The 15,551-nt window shown below is 39.2% G+C and overlaps 1 protein-coding gene across 1 annotated transcript; it reads right to left on the minus strand.

Annotated features, from left to right (window-relative positions):
• Positions 1–643: 643 nt before the first annotated feature.
• On the minus strand, positions 644–15,057 carry LOC110447604 (astacin-like metalloprotease toxin 5; the record flags this gene model as incomplete). Its single annotated transcript, XM_021493401.1, has 11 exons — positions 644–902; positions 6,269–6,390; positions 8,957–9,067; positions 9,786–9,918; positions 10,351–10,552; positions 11,215–11,302; positions 11,830–11,953; positions 12,662–12,746; positions 13,064–13,120; positions 14,457–14,507; positions 14,966–15,057. Coding segments are annotated over 7 exons (668 nt in total), but the record flags the coding sequence as incomplete, so codon positions are not given.
• Positions 15,058–15,551: the final 494 nt, after the last annotated feature.

Here is a 15,551-nt window from a genome sequence, read left to right on the forward strand (position 1 = left end):
TTTTTTTTTTTTTTATCTTTCTAGTTAGAACTAGGCTAATAGAAGACATCTAAGGTAGGTGTAGGTTTATTGGTAAATGACAACATATTATACACATTAGTACAGGCGATAAATGGCTACTCTATGTTTTTTTAGATTTACAAAGGACTTATTGTTAAAATTCACGTACAAAGTTGGATAGTTTTTTTAAGGAAACAACCTCTTTAAGTTTTATTTCTGTTGGGGTTTTTTTTGTTGCTAAATTTAAAAAGGCTACTGTAAGTAAATATTGATTGATGTACATGGTGGTAGACTCTGCTGGAAGAGCCACAGTTATCCCATTTGAGTAGTGGCAAGGTCCATTATTTACACACCTTTCGTAAAATTGATTTGAAATTAACAAGTTCCAATCTTATGTTCGAAATTCATATAATTAAGGGATTTTATGCAACTCCCCTTCTGCTTCAGCAGTAGTTTGAACCGATTTGGATTTCCCCCTTTTTAGCTCCTGACGTCATCTGTGGGTCATGAAGGATAAGGAAGCGTATGGTGTAGTGCGGTTCATTGATTGGTGTCATGCTGTATCAACAATGGTGTTGGTGAAATCGCATGTGTGTCTCACGTTCATCTTTAAGAAGAATGTTTACCTTTCTGTCTTTGTGTAATGTCAACCATCTTTGACCAACTTTGCATCTCCTTCAGCTCTCCGGGGTTGTACGCTATAAACGCCGTGTTTGGTCGACCGTAACACGTGGTCGTAGCTTCGTCATAAACGTAGTAAGGGCACGTGCCAAGCTTCCTGACGCACAACAAGCCGCAGTGGATGTTACTTAGGGCAGAGGTGGACAGTGTGACGTAATAGACCCTGATGTCGAGGATGCTTTGATCGGGATCTAATCTGAAAAACTCTGCAGTGACCATGCCTGTCAAGAAAGGAATGATATCGTTAAAATTGATGAAATATATGTCGAAATTCTTTAAATAGTATGTAGACATAGGTAGCTCATACCAGAAATATGACACCATAAAAACAGGATTTAGATATCATTGTGTTAATATTTAACTCTGCAAATAAAGAGAATATATCAGCAGCCGCTCCCTACATAAGATGTAAACAATGTTAATATATTCATTGATTTATTGTTTGAGTATCGTAAAGCTTAGTGGTGTGTGTCACGTTTTTACAAGTGAATTATCATTGTACTCATCAGGCGCTCCCTACAAAGATGNGTTTGAGTATCGTAAAGCTTAGTGGTGTGTGTCACGTTTTTACAAGTGAATTATCATTGTACTCATCAGGCGCTCCCTACAAAGATGTAAACAATGTTAATATAGTCATTGATCTATTGTATTAGTATCGTAAAGTTCAGTGGTATTTATCACGTTTTCTTACAAGTGAATTATCACTGTACTAACAGTTTCACACAAAAGTGTCAACAAAACTTAAATTCGAACTCAAAATCTATTAAACTGGGGGAAATGTCAAGGAAATATTTACACGGGAGACTCTTAAATAAAGACAGAAAGACGAAATACATGTATTCTAGAAGGGTAAGATCGACGACACGCCATATATATCTACGTCAAATACAAGTAATACCACTTTCTCAAATCGAGCATTGGGTAGTGTAAACGAATTAACAAGGCCCACTTATGAGTATTATATAAAAAACGACCTTCTTATCACACAAAAAAAATAGCATATTTAACAATAAAATCATGATGGCGACCATAAAGCTTGCCAATACATTTAGTCTTCATGGAGTTGAATCGCTCGAAACCCTGTGCTGTAAGTTTGGCAGTCAGAGGTTGACATCAATCAAAGAAATCATGATATTTGGACCAAGCTCTTGAATACCGAAACAACTGTGATATATGAGAGCCCGGATGTTACTATCAAGAAATGGAAAACTCACGATCGGAATAGCGAAATATTCAAGATTGATCTTTCTCTTTGTGAGTAAAGATCGAGAAAAGCTGATGAGGAAGGCATTGTAGTGTTTTTATTTCGATTTCAATAGGGTATATACGATAATGGTCATTACAATTCATTCACGGAATATGGCTTTATCTCACTCGCAAAATTGGTTTTGACTATGTACTACTGAGGGTTGTCGTCTTTATTGCATGTATATAAAACAGCTGTATTGATAACATTTAATTAAACTGATATCTTATTATTAAATAATCATCTGAGCTAATTAAAAGTAGTGGCTGATATGTTTACTGTCATTAGGATGTCATTAACAATTGTCATAGTTACAATGTAATAATATGGATCAATTCAGATGACATTAGTTTCCTTCCACACGTATGTTAATGCTTTAGAGTACATACGATATAAAACATCCAGGTCATATGACGACGAATATGGTCAGATTATTCTGACAACATCATAACATATGTGCCAAGGGCAACGATGTGCTAACCAGAGGTACCTAGGGAGACAAATGACTAACCAAAGGCACCTAGGAAGACAACTAACTAACCAGAGGCACCTAGGGAGACAACTGACTAACAAGAGGCACATAGGGAGACAACTGACTAACCAGAGGCACCTAGGGAGACAACTGACTAACCAGAGGCCCCTAGGGAGACAACTGACTAACCAGAGGCCCCTAGGGAGACAACTGACTAACCAGAGGGACTCAGTTAGACAACTGACCAATAATAGGCACATAGGAAGACAACTGACTAACCAGAGGAACCTCGGGAGACAACTAACTAACCAGAGGCACCTCGGGAGTCAACTGACTAACCAGAGGTACATATGGAGACAACTAACTAACCAGAGGTATCTAGGTAGACAACTGACCAACCGGAGGTATCTAGGGAGACAACTGTCCAACCAGAGGCACTTCGGGAGACAGCGGACTAACCAGAGGCACCTAAGGAGACAACTGACTAACCAGAGGCATATCGGGAGACAACTGTCTAACAAGAGCACATAGGGAGACAACTGACTAACCAGACGCACCTCGGGCGACAACTGTCTAACCAGAGGCACCTAGGGAAACAAGGGACTAACTAGCGGTACCTAGGGAGACAACTAACAAACAAGAGGAACCTAGGGAGACAACTGACTAACCAGAGGCACCTAGAGAGACAACTGACTAACCAGAGGCACATCGGGATACAACTGACTAACTAACGGCACATCGGGAGACAACTAACTAACAAGAGGCACATAGGGAGACAACTGACTAACCAGCGGTACCTAGGGAGACAACTAACTAACCAGAGGCACCTAGGGAGACAACTAACTAACCAGAGGTACATAGGGAGACAACTGACTAACCAGAGGCACATCAGTAGACAACTGACTAACCAGAGGCACATAGGGAGACAACTGACTAACTAGCGGTACCTAGGGATACAACTAACTAACAAGAGGCACATAGGGAGACAACTAACTAACCAGGGGCACCTAGGGAGACAACTGACTAATCATATTCACATCGGGAGGCAACTGACTAACCAGAGGCACATCGGGAGACAACTGCCTAACCAGAGGCACATAGGGAGACAACTGACTAACCATATTCACATCGGGAGACAACTGCCTAACCAGAGGCACATACGGAGACAAAGAACTAACTAGCGGTACCTAGGGAGACAACTAATTAACAAGAGACACATAGGGAGACACCTGACTAACCAGAGGCACATAGGGAGACAACTGACTAACCAGAGGCACCTAGGGAGACAAAGAACTAACTAGCGGTACCTAGGGAGACAACTAATTAACAAGAGACACATAGGGAGACAACTGACTAACCATATTCACATCGAGAGACAACTGACTAACCAGAGGCACCTCGGGAGACAACTGCCTAACCAGAGGCACATACGGAGACAAAGAACTAACTAGCGGTACCTAGGGAGAAAACTAACTAACAAGAGGCACATAGGGAGACAACTGACTAACCAGAGGCACCTAGGGAGACAACTGACTAACCATATTCACATCGGGAGACAACTGACTAACCAGAAGCACCTCGGGAGACAACTGTCTAACCAGAGGCACATAGGGAGACAAAGGACTAACTAGCGGTACCTAGGGAGACAACTAACTAACAAGAGGCACCTAGAGAGACAACTGACTAACCAAAGGCACATCGGGAGACAACTGACTAACCAGAGGCACCTCGGAAGACAACAGACTAACCAGAGGTACCTAGGTAGACAACTGTCTAACCAGAGGCACCTAGAGAGACAACTGACTAACCAGAGGGACTCAGTTAGACAACTGACCAATAATAGGCACATAGGGAGACAGCGGACTAACCAGAGGCACCTAAGGAGACAACTGACTAACCAGAGGCATATCGGGAGACAACTGTCTAACAAGAGCACATAGGGAGACAACTGACTAACCAGACGCACCTCGGGAGACAACTGTCTAACCTGAGGCACCTAGGGAAACAAGGGACTAACTAGCGGTACCTAGGGAGACAACTAACTAACAAGAGGAACCTAGGGAGACAACTGACTAACCAAAGGCACCTCCGGAGACAACTGTCTAACAAGAGGCACATACGGAGACAACTGACTAACTAGCGGTACATAGGTAAACAACTGACTAACTAACGGTACCTAAGGAGACAACTGACTAACCAGAGGCACCTCGGGAGACAGCTGTCTAACAAGTGGCACATAGGGAGACAACTGACTAACCAGAGGCACATCGGGAGACAACTGACTAACTAACGGCACATCGGGAGACAACTGACTAACAAGAGGCACCTAGAGAGACAACTAACTAACAATAGGCACATAGGGAGACAACTGACTAACCAGAGGCACATAGGGAGACAACTGACTAACTAGCGGTACATAGGTAAACAACTGACTAACTAACGGTACCTAAGGAGACAACTGACTAACCAGAGGCACCTCGGGAGACAGCTGTCTAACAAGTGGCACATAGGGAGACAAAGGACTAACCAGAGGCACATAGGTAGACAAATGACTAACTAGCGGTACCTAGGGAGACAACTGACTAACCATATTTACATCGGGAGACAACTGACTAACCAGAAGCACCTCGGGAGACAACTGTCTAACCAGAGGCACATAGGGAGACAACTGACTAACCAGAGGCACCTAGGGAGACAACTGACTAACCAGAGGCACTTCGGGAGACAACTGTCTAACCAGAGGCACATAGGGAGACAAAGAACTAACTAGCGGTACCTAGGGAGACAACTAACTAACAAGAGGCACATAGGGAGACAACTGACTAACCATATTCACTTCGAGAGACAACTGACTAACCAGATGCACCTCGGGAGACAACTGTCTAACCAGAGGCACATACGGAGACAAAGAACTAACTAGCGGTACCTAGGGAGACAACTAACTAACAAGAGGCACATAGGAAGTCAACTGACTAACCAGAGGCACCTAGGGAGACAACTGACTAACCATATTCATATCGGGAGACAACTGACTAACCAGAAGCACCTCGGGAGAGAACTGTCTAACCAGAGGCACATAGGGAGACAAAGGACTAACTAGCGGTACCTAGGGAGACAAATAACTAACAAGAGGCACCTAGAGAGACAACTGACTAACCAAAGGCACATCGGGAGACAACTGACTAACCAGAGGCACCTCGGAAGACAGCAGACTAGCCAGAGGTACCTAGGTAGACAACTGTCTAACCAGAGGCACCTAGAGAGACAACTGACTAACCAGAGGGACTCAGTTAGACAACTGACTAATAATAGGCACCTAGAGAGACAACTGACTAACCAGAGGAACCTCGGGAGACAACTGATTAACCAGAGGCACCTCGGGAGACAACTGACTAACCAGAGGTACCTAAGGAGACAACTGTCTTACCAGAAACGCCTCGGGAGACCTTGGGCTAACCAGAGTAACATTTGGCTACAAATGACTAACCAGAGGCGCATAGAGCAACAACGGGGTAACCAAAGGTACCTTGAAATCACAACAGACCAATCAGACGTGTCTAGGGCGACATTGGGCTAATCAGGGTCGTCTAGGGCGACAACAGACTAACCAGTCGTAACTAGGGCGACAACGGGCAAACCAGCTGAGCCCAGGATCATGAAACATTTTTAGTCTTAAGCGTTTGCTTTGCAAATCACGCATAGCGTCACTTTTTATGACGTTAATTGTAGTTGGTCAAGTCCAAACTTAAGACTATTTCAGACTAAAGATAGTGTCATGATCTCGGGGCCAGATTTACCTAGGGCGATAACGGGCTAACCAGATGGGGTTAGGGCGACACCAGACTAACTGGAGGTACCTATGTCGTTACCTGAACAAGCCAGCGACATTTCGATCCGGTAGGGTAACTGTTCGGGTATCCACTCGACTTCACAGTAATAGTCTCGCCGATAGATCCAATCACAACTTTGTGGTCTTGATCGGTACAGTTTCCTGAATGCAAAAATACAATACTCAATTTATGTAACAGGAATTATAAATAGAAAAGAGAATATTTAAGTGTCAATAAAAATGGACTAAACAGAGACAGGAACTGGAACTGTGGTTTGAACGAACAAACGGAAAGTCATTAGTGCCCACCCCGTCCCCTTTTCCTCCCACACACAAGAAGCGTTCTGTAAAACCAGGTACAGGTATCACAGGAGGGTAAGCGTTAAACTAGCTAAAGGTATCCCGGAAAGGTAAGCGTTTAACCAGATACAGGTGTCCCGGGAGGGAAAGTGTTTATAAAGCTACAGATATTTCGAGAACGTAAGCGTTCATCTAGGTACATTCTTGGAGGATACGCGTTTAACAAGGTACAGATATCCCGGGATGGTAAGCGTTTAATAAGGTCCATGTATCCCGGAAGGGAAAGCGTTTAACCAGGAACAGGTTTTCCGGGAGGGTAAGCGTTTAACCAGGAACAGGTTTTCCGGGAGGATAAGCGTTTAACTATGTTCAGGTTTTCCGGGGGGATAGGCGTTGAACCAGGTACAGTTATCTCGGGATGGTAAGCGTTTAACAAGCTACAGGTATCCCAGAAGAGTAAACCTTTAACCAGATCAAGGGTTCCTGGAAAGACAAGTGTTTGACCAGGAACAGGTATCCAGGGAGGGTTAGTGTTTAACAATGTACAGGTATCCTTGGAGGGTAAGTGTTTACCCAGGTACAGGTATCCAGGGAGGGTACGCGTTTGATTAGGCACAGGTATACCGGGAGGGTAAGCGTTTAACAAGGTACAAGTATTCCTGGTGGGTAAGCGTTTAACAAGGTACAGGTATTCCTGGTGGGTAAGCATTTAACAAGGTACAGGTATTCCTGGTGGGTAAGCATTTAACAAGGTACAGGTATTCCTGGTGGGTAAGCGTTTAACAAGGTACAGGTATTCCTGGTGGGTAAGCGTTTAACAAGGTACAGGTATTCCTGGTGGGTAAGCGTTTAACAAGGTACAGGTATTCCTGGTGGGTAAGCGTTTAACAAGGTACAGGTATTCCTGGTGGGTAAGCGTTTAACAAGGTACAGGTATTCCTGGTGGGTAAGCGTTTAACAAGGTACAGGTATTCCTGGTGGGTAAGCGTTTAACAAGGTACAGGTATTCCTGGTGGGTAAGCGTTTAACAAGGTACAGGTATTCCTGGTGGGTAAGCGTTTAACAAGGTACAGGTATTCCTGGTGGGTAAGCGTTTAACAAGGTACAGGTATTCCTGGTGGGTAAGCGTTTAACAAGGTACAGGTATTCCTGGTGGGTAAGCGTTTAACAAGGTACAGGTATTCCTGGTGGGTAAGCGTTTAACAAGGTACAGGTATTCCTGGTGGGTAAGCGTTTAACAAGGTACAGGTATTCCTGGTGGGTAAGCGTTTAACAAGGTACAGGTATTCCTGGTGGGTAAGCGTTTAACAAGGTACAGGTATTCCTGGTGGGTAAGCGTTTAACAAGGTACAGGTATTCCTGGTGGGTAAGCGTTTAACAAGGTACAGGTATTCCTGGTGGGTAAGCGTTTAACAAGGTACAGGTATTCCTGGTGGGTAAGCGTTTAACAAGGTTCAGGTATTCCTGATGGGTAAGCGTTTAACAAGGTAAAGGTATTCCTGGTGGGTAAGCGTTTAACAAGGTACAAGTATACCGGGAGGGTAAGCGTTTAACAAGGTACAGGTATTCCGGGTGGGTAAGCGTTTAACAAGGTACAGGTATTCCTGGTGGGTAAGCGTTTAACAAGGTACAGGTATTCCTGGTGGGTAAGCGTTTAACAAGGTACAGATATTCCTGGTGGGTAAGCAATAAACAAGGTACAGGTATCCAGGTTCCGGTACCACATGTGGCACCCATTAAATAGACATGTGTAAAAAGATACTTCATATGTCATTTAGGTAACATTTATTTATACTGTAAATATGAAAATTTGATTTAGAAGTATGTAATTAGAGCAAAACCGAAATTAGTTCTTCAAAAAAATATTTTAACCTGAAACTAAAGTAAAATTCATTTTCTTTTTTTTTAACAACAATGCATACCGTTAACACGTTTTGCAGTATTTTGTCTTCAAGTCAGATATTTGGAAATAAATAATGAAAGTGCCATTATTCAAATGAAAATCGGATAGTATTTTAGAAAGCCCTTTAAAAAAGTAACCGGGATAAAATCATGATCAACATTGTATTTCCCAATTATTTGTTTTTCTATGACCTAATGAAACATTCCAAACTTGTTCAATTGGCAGAGTACAGCAACAAGCATTCGATAGATGTGTCAGAAAACGAACGATTAAGAGAAAAACACATAAAAAGATATTCAACTTGAATAACGGAGATTCGAGCAGCGTGAAATATGGAAAAAAAATATTAAAAAATAACTAGTCAGTATGATCAAAAGAAAAGTTGAACGAAACTTTGACAATTTTAAGAACGAAAATGAAAAAAACGACATTCGAAAACTGCATCGAAGTAATTTTTTTTTTTATTTTTTTTATTTTTTTTTTGATCTTTTGATAAAATAGTGGAGTAAACAGTGGCGTACAAACCTTCCTGTATAACAGATTCACACAGCTCTCCAGTCAGACCATCCGGGCAGGTACATGTGCAATCCTCGCCCAGGAATTCCCCATGCTTGCAATCCTTTGGGTCACAATGACCTACAAAATGTATATATCCAGATTATTCCATTGGATTCTGTGTTGTAAATAAACATTTTGCATAGTCAGGACACGAACACCTGCAGAGGGAAACATGCATGATAAATACATGCAGGTAAACTACACTGTGGCTACGTCAACAATGGCTTAACAGAGAATATACCCGTTATACTTTTGGATGTATAGACATATAGACACAAATATATTTAATTAAAATTCTTGCTTAGAAATGTAACAAGAGAATCCACAAGTATAGAGAGACCCTTCATTCGAACTCAAAATCGATAGAACTAGGGCAAAATGTGAACATAGGAAAGACTTCTTTGGAGACCCTTGACAAGAGTACATGGAGAATTAGACAAAGTGTTGGGAAAGGTAAACGTCGTCTACCCTAACTCTAACCCTAACCCTAACCGCGTTTAGTATTACAAAATAGAATAATGATTAGTATATATTTATCGAGAAATTTAAGATAATGTTTAGATACAGTTATATGCAGTTACCTAGCATGCACTGCCGTAAGCTCTTGTGATGAGGATATTTAAAATTGAGATTGCTTTGTTTAGTTACAGTTTTCCGGGGTTTTTATAAGGATCTTTTGATAAGGAGCTTGTTATGTTTAGCTTTAGTTAAGTGTGGTGACCCTACCTGCAGAGTCGTACGCTCTGTTGATGTGGAGCTTGTTATGATTTTCAACAGTTAAAGGTGGTGACCCTACCTGCACAGTCGTACGCTCTGTTGATGAGGAGCTTGTCGTAGAAGGATAGGTCTTGGTGATCCTCCAATGACAGAACATCCAGCATCGGGTCCGTAGAAACGTAAGTCTTAGTGCCTTTATGTTTGGCCATCGACTTAAGAGAAAGCGTTAAAATGCTAGCTAAGAATGCTGTGTCGTCATTTTCAAGGAATGCCTTTGTTATTACGCTATCAAGTACGCACTCTAATAAAAGAATATCTTCATTAACAGCCATGAATGTCATATACTAGAGTTTTCGTTTTATTTATTTTCTTTTGTTTTAAATTACACTCAAAGATATAAAACTGAGGCAAAACGAAACGGCAATATTTTGAAATTGAATTGTGAAACAGATTCCAACTTTCGTCTCCCTCGTTTTGGTAGGAGATGGATATTAGTATAAAATAGCAAATGTTATAACTTCCCACTGATCTGCTAAATGGATAGTGATTTAAAGTTATGAAATACAGATCCCTCACTGTATATCAAAGACTCTGTCAGTAATAAGAGGGACATTACTTAGGAGTATCAATATCATAAGACTTACATAAGGCGTGTACAACATGACAGAGCTCTGGTCAAACGGGATATTGAACATGACCAAATCGGGTTTTTTTCTCCATATTCGGGTTGTGTTGTCCGCCTAACACGTTATCCCAATCGATAGTTATGTACGTATCGCGGTCTGGCCGGCTTTGTACATGCTCCAGGCCCAAGGTGTGACATAGCTCGTGGAGAATGGTGCCGTTCTATTAATAGAATCAAAACAGTAGAGCAGTAAATATTAAATGAATATAGTGAACTGGCTAAAAATACTCCCACAAAATTGTTGTATTTGACAAAGAGACCAAAACAAACAGATACAACGAAATAGGCAGACAGATGAAACGAGTGCTCAAATTTGTGTTAAGAATATGACAAACGAATAGTATATTGGGTTGTAAAAGTGTTTTTAAAGCTATTAAAGTTATTAAAACATATCATAATATAATAATGTTGTGTTCTTGATAACAATAAAAAAATCCAGTTACCCAGTTTTAAACACCTAGGGTAATCGGAAGTCCTTATTATCCTATTGACGGAATGCTTGTATGTAAATAGCTTTCGACTGACGTACTGTAGTCCCAAGCATTACTGATATTGTTATTACATACTAGCTAACCAGGTTTAATTCGACTCCATCGTCCTCAGGTTTAATATAACCTCGACGTATAATATCAATAATTACATCTTTAACTTTACATTTTACTTATACCTTTAATAGAAATGAGTGTATTCATAACATGAAAGGGGATCACAGATGGACTGAGGACAGCTAGTTTTACAAGCAAAAAAGTAATTTAGGAACATTGTTTTTTTTCATTTTTTAAGCACTTGTGTCTAAAATTTCCTTCGGTGGGATCCAACTTACATCCATGCAGCCGTCTTTTTCCAGGGAGATGTTCTGATGTCCAGTACCCGACATGTAAGACTGGACATTTCCGGTCTGTGAGTAACATCTGAAATATAATATGATTTCATACGATAATGGTAACACCCTAAGCATAAAACCAACTCAAAATATTTTTTATCACATGGCTACCGTGTTACTCGATGCATATACCAAATTATTCCATTCTTGCCAATGCCTGATAGTCTTTTAACGTGATAAAACTGATAACCACATCATTTATATTGTATTTTGATGAAAATCGATATATTTCTTTCAAAAATCTTTCCTGATACTAGTAATATGCAATGACTTTCCGTTGAATATCAAACATGAGTTTGGCAGAATGCCAATATGTTCATAAGTTGGTACGAGTTCACGTGTGACTCCATTTTACCGTTATGTCTCCTTTATGTCATTTACTTCAATTGGGTAGCATCACAATGCTCACTATTTAATACAGTACTTTTCTCTTGGCAGTTTTCTAACCTTCCAACTTTTTTATGCTAGTAAAAGGATAATTCGTGATTAACAGTATAAAAATGACTTTCAGAGAAGTTTGTTGTAGCGTTATTTCATTTTAGATATTAGTCTCACCCTATACCGTCCACGATTTGTACGTGGTAGTCCTTAGAGTTTGGCTGCACATACTCCCATGTGATACAAGTTGACTTCTCAATCTTGTCCATCATCTTACGAATCTTTTCTTGGTTTGTCATACCTGTCAATGGATTAGTACTAGTGCTGTACACCTTACAGAGTTATAAATGTATGATAAACATAAATACAAAGTTATTAATTTATGATAAACAAAAATACAAAGTAATTAATGTATGATAAACATAAATACATAGTTATAAATGTATGATAAACATAAATACATAGTTATTAATGTATGATAAACATAAATACAAAGTTATTAATTTATGATAAACAAAAATGCAAAGTAATTAATGTATGATAAACATAAATACATAGTTATAAATGTATGATAAACATAAATACAGAGTTATTAATGTATGATAACAAAAATACAAAGTTTTTTAAGGATTAACTTCAATATATTTTTGATGTTATGGAGGTATAACACAAAATAAAAATGTACTCCAAATAAACCGTTTTTATTTGGAATACAAAATGAGTGCCATACACGGGACAATGATATCTAATAGGCTGATCGAGGACATTTTCACTGACATGACACATGTTTACTAAAGAAGGATCACTTGCGCAAATTATATCTTAGAGGGAGGAAGGCGATTCAGTGAATAAAGTAGGACTGGCAACGCTTTGGGTAAGATTTAAAGTATATAGTAAATTACGTAGGAGCATTGAAGTCACCAGTTACAATTATATTAGATATTTCGGTGCTGAAAGCAAGATCTATAGAATGGGCAATGTGATCCCAGAAAGAAACTTGGTTACTCACTTATATTACTTGAGGCCGAGAAGGTATATCGGACGGTTCCATTATCCCATAGTTGGGTTGCTAATTTGATATTCCGTTTGTCTCCCTAAAATAAAATATATGTTAAAAGATCTATATATCAATATTGTCAAAAGCACATGCATAATAACCATTCAGTTTTCATTAACACAATATCAGGTAAGTCCATAATATCGAAAGTTTCTAAATTAAAAGTTTATTCATAAAGCTATAACTTTTTTCTTTGTGTGATTAGAACGCGTATATTTTGATTGCAGTTGTATACATTTTCGATGTATATATTTGAATATTTTTATTTGAGTGGTAAATGACTTCTGTGTCACTATGGTCATTTTAGACGGAGCTCATCGATAAGTTAAGATATAATATTGATTCCCAACCTACCGATGGCAATATTTCCTCTTTCATCGGTTGTTGCAACCCTGGATGACGAGACGCATACTGCAATAAACGAACAACATTATGTTATTATATAAAACAAGAACCCTGTAGTCCATCATCCTTTCAGGTCTGGTCTTATTAATGTAAACAGAATACCAACCTGATCTTAAGGATCTTATCACATTATACCAGTATATCTCTTATTATAAATAATTAATAAAGAAGTTCGTAATTTTATAATTTCCAATTGATCAATATGTTTTATTTGTATTAATTGCAGAAAACGTGTTTCCCTCTGCGTTTAAATGCAATGACTGATGTGTGTAAATTGAGATAAATATCAATCATTTCCTTATTTAATTGGGGTATGTTTTTTCCTCAAAAGAACAATCGCCATTTGCAAAAAGACCATACAAATAAACCAATGAGAATAAGTGCTTAAGAGAATACGAAATGTATTTATTATAATAAGACTTGATGTGTATTTTTGTTAGACTTACTATGTCTAATCCATTCTCTGAAAGTTTCACTTGATGCGTTCTGTTAGTCTCTTACCTTGTCTGGTACATTTTCAGAAAATAGGACTTATGTTTGTTAGATTTGCACTTTCTGGTTAATTCTGAGATTATGACTTGGTGCGTTCTGTTAAACTTACCGTGTTTGGTCCTGTCCCTGAAAGTATGACTTGATGTTTTCTGTTAAACTTACCGTGTCCGGTCCTGTCCCTGAAAGTATGATTTGATGTATTCTATGAAACTTACCGTGTCTAGTCCTTTCCCTGAAATTATGACTTGATGTATTCTGTTAAACTTACCGCGTCCGGTCCTTTCCCTGAAAGTATGACTTGATGTATTCTGTTAAACTTACCGTGTCTGGTCTGTTCACTGAAAGTATGACTTGATGTATTCTGTTAAACTTACCGTGTCCGGTCCTTTCCATGAAAGTATGACTTGATGTATTCTGTTAAACTTACCGCGTCCGGTCCTTTCCCTGAAAGTATGATTTGATGTATTCTGATTAACTTACCGTGTCTGGTCCTGGCACTGAAAGTATGACTTTGTGTATTCTATTAAACTTACCGTGTCCGGTCCTGTCCCTGAAAGTATGACTTGATCTATTCTGTTTAACTTACCGTGTCTGGTCCTTTCCCTGAAATTATGACTTGATGTATTCTGTTAAACTTACTGTGTCTAGTCCTTTCACTGAACGTATGACTTTATGTTTCTGTTAAACTTACCGTGTCCGGTCCTGTCCCTGAAAGTATGACTTGGTGTGTTCTGTTAAACTTACCATGTTCGGTCCTGACCCTGAAAGTATGACTTGATGTATTCTGTTAAACTTACCGTGTACGGTCCTGTCTCTGAAAGTATGACTTGGTTTGTTTTGTTAAACTTACCGTGACTGGTCCTTTCCCTGAAAGTATGACTTGATGTGTCCTGTGAGGATCCTGTGAATTACATAAACTGATAACTACACAAAAATACAAGGACTGAGACCGCTGTAATATGGTCATCTATTCAAGAAAAAATATTCAAGTTCCTATGAAAAAATAATGGCCGTGAAATTAATACTTTCGCATAAATATATTCATTGTTTCTACGTCATACCATCACTGTATCACTGTACACTGGGTACTAAATAACAAATATACTGCAGTTAGTGAAAATAAAGTTGTTATTATTATGCTTTATATAGGAACTATTTCAATGTTGACTTTGAAGAAAATAAGTGTTTTTGCTTATTGGATTTATGTATCAGAAAAAGGTTATATCTATAAAATTCCATAGGAATATCAAAATATTAATTTCCACTTAAAATAAAACCCCATCTCGTTCCGTCTGCTATTTGTTTATGAATAGGTCCTCTATAAATAGGAATAAAGGAATGTAGTCCGGGGTTCTTTACCTGCGCTTCAGGCTTCGGAGTGGCTGGGTCATTCTGGGTTTTCTTTTGGTTCTTCAGTTCAGCTAGTAGTCTAGTCAGAGCTTCTAGTGAATCTTGCAATAACATCACAAAGCAAATTAGATAAAAACAAGCACAGCATCAATCCTTAAAGGCAATATTCGAAATCAAAATTTGCAGAAAAAACAAACCCAGAACCGATATCAAAAGAAGAAGTAAAGCATTTGACATCCTGTATAATTAATTAGATAAACATTGCCAATACTACAAAGCAGATAGGAAGCTTCTTTATAACATAGGAGAAACCCGCCAGTATGCTTCCGTTAATTAAAAAAAATATACATGGAGATACATGTATGATAATGATGAAATTTGTACCATTCCTACAGTGTAGATTGTAGCCATATGGTAGACAACTCTGACTACGAAGTTTATAGGAACTAATGTCTCGAGAATTTCTGATGCTAATTTGTGAACCGCTTTGCGACGACCTAGTACCTAGGTTGTGATGAAGCGGTATATAAGAGCCTCGAATCATTATTGTTATTATTATGCTTTATATAGCTATAGGCTCTAAACTAAAAGATGC

This window comes from Mizuhopecten yessoensis, unplaced genomic scaffold, assembly GCF_002113885.1.
Source record: "Mizuhopecten yessoensis strain PY_sf001 unplaced genomic scaffold, ASM211388v2 scaffold3527, whole genome shotgun sequence".
Lineage (NCBI taxonomy): Eukaryota > Metazoa > Mollusca > Bivalvia > Pectinida > Pectinidae > Mizuhopecten > Mizuhopecten yessoensis.